Below are 6,429 nucleotides of genomic sequence, written 5' to 3' on the forward strand. Positions count from 1 at the left end.
AATTAGTTGAGTGTGGCGGCATGCGCCTGTAATCCCAGTTACTCGGGAGACGGAGGCAGGAGAATCGCACGAACCTGGGAGGCGAGGTTGCAGTGGGTTGAGATCGCACCACTGCACTCCAGCCTGGGCGACAGAGCGAGACTCCGTCTCAAAAAAAAAAAAAAAAAAGAATAGAAAAAGAAAGAATAAAAAAGCAGGTTACTGCAGTTGGATTTAACCTCACCAAGTTGGATTTAACAAGTTTCCAACTGAAAGCAATTTCCTCCAATACCAACTGGGGACCCTGAGACCAGAGAGGGGCAGGGCCTTGCCCAGGTTCACACAACACTAAGCAAGCAAGGCTGGGTCCCAGCTCCCCTCCTCCCAGTCAACCTGGTACTTCTCGGGGGTATCCGATCCAAAGGAGGCAAGGAGCGGGGTGGGGGATGGGGAGCGGGAAGAGCGCGGTGGGGAGGGAAGGTGTGGCGGGCAGGGGGTGCGCAGACAGGGCAGAGAAGGTGCTGGTAACGGGGGCTGGAGAGCGCGGAAGGGTGTGCGGGCTGGGGAACCGAGAGGGAGCGGGGAGGGAATAAAGGGCGGAGCGGGTGCAGAGTAACGGAAGCGCGCAGTGAAGGCGGATGACGGACGCAGAGAGACACACAGTGAGACGAAGGAGGGAGAGGGGACGGCGAGGGCGACGAGGGAGGCGGGTGGAAGAGGGCGAAAGCGAGGGGACAAGGGCGGGGAAACGGGCAAGGACAGACAGAGGCGGGTCGGGATGGGAGGGAGGGGCGGCCCGCACGATCCCCGCCCCGCTTCCCGGCGCCTGCGCGCCTTCCCCCGAGCCCGCGGGACTTGCGGCTGCGTTCTCAACCGGCTTCCTTGCAACTCAGGTAGGTCCTGGGCCGGGGAACCGGCGCCCAGCCGTGGATGCGCTACAGCGAGAAGGGGACCCAAGGGGTCGGCCGCGGCAAAGGTCCCTAGGACCCCCGCGCCAGCTCACGCTGCTAACGGCAGCTGTAGAGATTCTGCGTGAGGTTCGGGCTCCTGGACTTCGCCTTTCCCGAGCCGTGGAGGTGGGGAAGAAGGGCGAGCAGTTCATGCCTGCAGCGCAGAGCCCCAAACCCGCGCTTTTAGAAATAGAAAAAGCCAGGCCGGACGCGGTGGCTCACGCCTGTAATTCCAGAACTTTGGGAGGCCGAGGCGGGAGGATCACGAGGTCAGGAGTTCGAGACCTGCCTGGCCAACATAGTGAAACCCTGTCTCTACTAAAAATACAAAAATTAGCCAGGTGTGGTGGCGGGCGCCTGTAGTCCCAGCTACTCGGGAGACTGAGAAAGGAGAATCGCTTGAATCTGGGAGTCGGAGGTTGCGGTGAGCAGAGACCATGCCATTGCACTCCAACTTGGGTGACAGAGTGAGACTCTGTCTCAAAAGAAAAAAAAGAAAAAAAAAAAAGCCGGCCAGGTGTGGTGACTCACGCCTGTAATCCCAGCACTTTGGGAGGCTGAGATGGGCGGATCACCTGGGGTCGGGAGTTCGAGACCAGCCTGACTAACATGGAGAAACCCCGTCTCTACTAAGAATTGAAAAAAAAAAAAGGAGATCGAAATCATCCTGGCTAACATGGTGAAACCCCGTCTCTACTAAAAAATACGAAAAACTAGCCGGGTGAGGTGGCGGGTTCCTGTAGTCCCACCTACTGGGGAAGCTGAGGCAGGAGAGTGGCGTAAACCCGGGAGGCGGAGCTTGCCGTGAGCCGAGATCGCGCCACTGCACTCCAGGCTGGGTGACAGAGCGAGACTCCGTCTCAAAAAAAAAAAAAAAAAAATTAGCCAGGTGTGGTGGCACATGCCTGTAATACCAGCTATTGGGGAGGCTGAGGCAGGAGAATCGCTTAAACCTGGGAGGTGGAGGTTGCAGTGAGCCAAGATCGTGCCATTGCACTCCAGCCTGGGTCACAAGAGCGAAACTCCGTCTCAAAAAAAAAAAAAAAAAAGCCATGGGTCAGGAGCCAGAACCCTCTGCTCTAGTCTTAGCTGTGCCAGCGTGACTCCCTGTGTGATTTGGGGGGTAAATTACTGCCCCTCACTGGGTCTCTGTCTACACACCTGCAAAATGAGAGGGTCTTTGGATGAGTCTCCTTAATTCATTTCCTAGACAAGCTTCCTCCAAGGCTTCCCCAGATTCACCGGCGATGCCCCTCCCTAAGTATCAACTTGGCTGTACTTTGAACTCTGGCCCCTCAGGTTTCAAGGGTTTGTCTGGGATCAAACAGGCCTTGTCTGGGATCAGCTCTGTCTGGGGAAAGAAGCTGCACCAGCCTCTGGATAGCAGGCTGAGTCATTTGTTTCTTGTGCCTTGAGACAGTTCTCTCATCGGCTCTCCTCCTAGGCCAGTGTTATTACCTCCAGTAAAGATCGAAAAGTTGGGGTTCAGAGAGGGCTAGAGACAGACAGCCTGCTCTGTCCTGTCTTTTCTCCTGTGCTGGATTTTAAAAATCCAAATATATTTCATGGTACAGTGGAAGAACTGGTCAGAGAGTCTGGAAGTTTGGGTTCTGGTCCTGGCTGTGCCACTGACCCACTGTGACCTTAGGTAAGTACCTGCCCCTTTCAGGCTCAGTCTACTCTGCCCAGCAGCCAGGATATTGTTCAGATGCTCTGCAAGTCCCTTTCTGTCTTTGACATCCCTAATAATGATAATAGCAATCATAATCATTGTGTCCTGACCTACAAGGTCCTGCCTGAGCTGACCTCTGTCAACCCAAAGCACCAGACTCCTTGCCCTGCCTCAGGGCCTTTGCACTTGCTATTTCCACTGATGGGAGCACTCACCTACCTCTGCTTCTTGCACATTCATTCTTCTGATCTCCATTGAAACTCGACTTGCAGGGCCGGGAATGGTGGCTCACGCCTGTAATCCCAGTACTTTGGGTGGCCAAGGCTGGGGGATCACTTGAGTCCAGGGGTTGGAGAGCAGCCTGGGCAACATAGTGAGACCCCCACCACCCCACCCCACCCCACTGCCCCGTCTCTACAAAAAATTCAAAAGTTAGCTGGGAATGGTGGCTCCCAGCTACGAGGGGGGCTGAAGCAGGAGGACTGACTGAGCCTGGGAGATCAAGGCTGCAATGAGCCGTGCACTCCAGCCTGGGAGACAGAGAGACCATGTCTCAAAAAAGAAATTAAAAATAAAAAAAAAGAAACTTCACTTGCTTATGACATTCCCTAACTACACAGACTAGATGCATTCCCTGGATTTATATCCTTATGGTATCTATTGACTTCATTGTATTTAAGTATTTGTGTAGTTCTTTGCCTAATATCCGTATCCCTGTTCTTCAGTGCCTGTAAATGCCATAAGGGCTGGAAATCTGTCCCATATGCTAGCAGCTAGCTCAAAAAGGTGCTCAGAAATGTGTTGTGGATTCAGAGTGACTTTCCTAGGGTCACACCATTGGCAGCACCAGAATTTGAACCCAGTCTGTCTGATGTCAGGGCCTGAGCTTTCACCTTACCTGCTGTTTTTCATTCTAGGATCTTGTGCTGTGAAGACATTTCCCAAGTGCTTCATGTTAGCCAGCAAATCTGACCCACAAGGCCTGGAAAGAGGTGATTGTTAGGTTGTGCAGAGGTGGTCTTATCCAGCTCAGCGTCCCCTGGGACCCACTGTGGGACCTGAGGCAGAACTGGGGTGGACTTGGCCTCCTCCATGGCACACCGGCTGCAGATACGACTGCTGACATGGGATGTGAAGGACACGCTGCTCAAGCTCCGCCACCCCTTAGGGGAGGAGTATGCCACCAAGGCCCGGGCCCATGGGCTGGAGGTGGAGCCCTCAGCCCTGGAACAAGGCTTCAGACAGGCGTACAGGGTCCAGAGCCACAGCTTCCCCAACTACGGCCTGAGCCATGGCCTCACCTCCCGCCAGTGGTGGCTGGACGTGGTCCTGCAGACCTTCCACCTGGCAGGTGTCCAGGATGCTCAGGCTGTAGCCCCCATCGCTGAACAGCTGTATGAGGACTTCAGCCGCCCCTGCACCTGGCAGGTGTTGGATGGGGCTGAGGACACCCTGAGGGAGTGCCGCACACGGGGTCTGAGGTTGGCAGTGATCTCCAACTTTGACCGACGGCTAGAGGGCATCCTGGGGGGCCTTGGCCTGCGTGAACACTTCGAGTTTGTGCTGACCTCTGAGGCTGCTGGCTGGCCCAAGCCAGACCCCCGCATTTTCCAGGAGGCCTTGCGGCTTGCTCATACGGAACCGGTAGTGACAGCCCATATTGGGGATAATTACCTCTGCGATTACCAGGGGCCTCGGGCTGTGGGCATGCACAGCTTCCTGGTGGTTGACCCACAGGCACTGGACCCTGTAGTCAGGGATTCTGTACCTAAAGAACACATCCTCCCCTCTCTGGCCCATCTCCTGCCTGCCCTTGACTGCCTAGGGGGCTCCACCCCAGGGCTTTGAGGCCGGTGAGGGAAGTGGCTGGGCCCTAGGCCGTGGAGAAAACCCTAAACAAACCTTGGAGACAGGGAGCCTCTTTCTCCACAGCTCTGGACTTTCCCCCTCTGCCTGCAGCCTTTGTCACCTATTCTGATAATAAAGCAGTGAGTGCTGAGCTCTCAGCCTTGCCCCACTAACCAGCTCCTAGCCTCTGCCTTCCCTCATTCTCATTCGCACCCTTTTCCACTAGGAGGCCTCTTCACATCCAACAGGATTCACAGAAGGCCCAACTAGCTTCAAAACCAGGCACTTTCAAACTTGGTTTTAGCAGCAGGGGCCTTTTGTCATGGGAGGTCTGAAACCCCATTATGCAAAACTAAAAACAAACTGAAAAACTGCTGGAGTTGAAGCAGAGGTCCTAAGGTCTCTCTTTCAGCTTCTGAAACACCCTCCCTCTGGAAGCCTGGGGTCAGCGCTTAGTTTGAAAAGCAGGATGCTAAGCCGTCCTGTAGGGACACTGTCCATTAGTACCACATAGTATGAAGAGAATTTAAGCAAGGAACCCCATGACAGTCATGAGAAGAAATCCTGTTGACATGCCTGCCTCGTGTTAGGTAATGTGCTAAGTTACTTATATGCACATATAACCCTCAAAGCTACCTCGTTGGGCCTAGGTGGTTTGACCCCCACCACAACTTTACGAATAAGGAAACTGAAATTCAGAGGTTAAGCAGCCTGCCCGAGGTCACAGCCAGCATGCAAAGAAGCCAGGATTGCAATTTAGGCACATCTGAATCCAAAACCCATTGGCTTGACCACTAGGTTGTAAGTAGATGGGGATGCTTGTCATGTGAAACATGGTACAGTGGAGATTCTAGGAGAATAGGGGAGGTGTCCTAAAGAATGTCAATCTCAAAGGTCACCTCTGTCGCAGGGACCAGTGTGGAGGTAGGAAAGTATGGGGAACAAGGACTGGAGTGTAGGGAGTAGGTTTGTGGGGAGGGGGGAACAATTGGAGGTTGAAGTAGGTTGGGTTTTTCAATTCCTTTTCTCACTTTAGGAGGCTGAGGCAGGAGGATCACTTGAGCTCAGGAGTTCGAGACTAGTCTGGGCGACACGGTGAAACCCCATCTCTACAAAAAATTTAAGAACTAGCCCAGTGTGCTGGCACACACCTTTAATCCCAGCCACTCAGAAGGCTGAGGTGAGAGGATCACTTGAGCCCAGGAGTTCTGTTAAAGTGAGCTACATGCCACTGCACTCCAGCCTGGGCAACAGAGTGAAACCCTGTCTCTGAAAACAAAAACAACAAAAATTTCTCTTCCTGCCTCCCCACCTTCCCACACCTTTCTACTTGGTATTTGCTGGACATCTCTGTGCCTTGCCCAGTGCCAGGGGATGCCACACATTAAAAACATAGGCACACTCCTGGCAGTGTGTTCTGGTGCCAGCAGCCCGGGAGCGTTCTAGAGTGGATGCTGAATTGAGGAGTGGCACTGGGGGTGGCTTTAGATGAGCAGGTGGATGCGGAGGACGTTCCTGCAGCAGGCCCATGAACTGTGGAATAAAGGCTGCTGTGAGGAGCTGGGTTGGTGGGTTGGGAGAAACATGGCATGGGGACCTTCAGGTGTCAAGAAAAGCCTTGGCTTTGACCCAGATTTTTGAGCAGGGGCTGTGCCCAGGCAAAGGCAGGGAAGATCTCTTTGGGACTTGACCAAACCCCTTTTGGTCTATCTTCCTTGGGACTGGCACCAAGGCCAGGCAGCAGTAATTTCCTTTTCTTTCTTTCTTTTTTTTTTTTTGGAGGTGGAGTCTCACTCTGTTGCCCAGGCTGGAGGGCAGTGTTGCAATCTCGGCTCACTGCAATCTCCGCCTGCCAGGTTCAAGCGATTCTCCTGCTTCAGCCTCCCGAGTAGCTGAGATCACAGGTGTGCACCATTATGCCCAGCTAATTTTTTGTATTTTTAGTAGAGATGGGGTTTCACCATGTTGGCCAGGCTGGTC

At 53.8% G+C, this 6,429-nt stretch overlaps 2 protein-coding genes across 3 annotated transcripts in view; both read left to right on the top strand.

Moving 5' to 3' along the window:
• The window catches only part of CDC26 (cell division cycle 26), a 258,302-nt gene that overhangs the window by 124,667 nt on the left and 127,206 nt on the right, over positions 1-6,429 (top strand). The window lies entirely within an intron of this gene.
• HDHD3 (haloacid dehalogenase like hydrolase domain containing 3) lies at positions 569-4,622 on the top strand. Of its 2 annotated transcripts, XM_050761037.1 has the most exons (3): positions 569-872; positions 2,504-2,577; positions 3,519-4,622. In XM_050761037.1, exon 3 carries the CDS (start codon positions 3,694-3,696, stop codon positions 4,447-4,449), a length of 756 nt encoding a protein of 251 aa, XP_050616994.1. In that variant the 5' UTR covers positions 569-872; positions 2,504-2,577; positions 3,519-3,693; the 3' UTR covers positions 4,450-4,622. The 2 variants fall into 2 exon arrangements, with proteins under 2 accessions (XP_050616994.1, XP_050616993.1); XM_050761036.1 differs by lacking the exon at positions 2,504-2,577.

The sequence above is a fragment of the Macaca thibetana genome, chromosome 15, assembly GCF_024542745.1.
Source record: "Macaca thibetana thibetana isolate TM-01 chromosome 15, ASM2454274v1, whole genome shotgun sequence".
In the NCBI taxonomy this organism is placed as follows: Eukaryota; Metazoa; Chordata; class Mammalia; order Primates; family Cercopithecidae; genus Macaca; species Macaca thibetana.

Coding starts and splice junctions, on each gene's coding strand:
- HDHD3 (XM_050761037.1), top strand. CDS start 3,694: ATGGCACACCGGCTGCAGATACGACTGCTGACATGGGATGTGAAGGAC.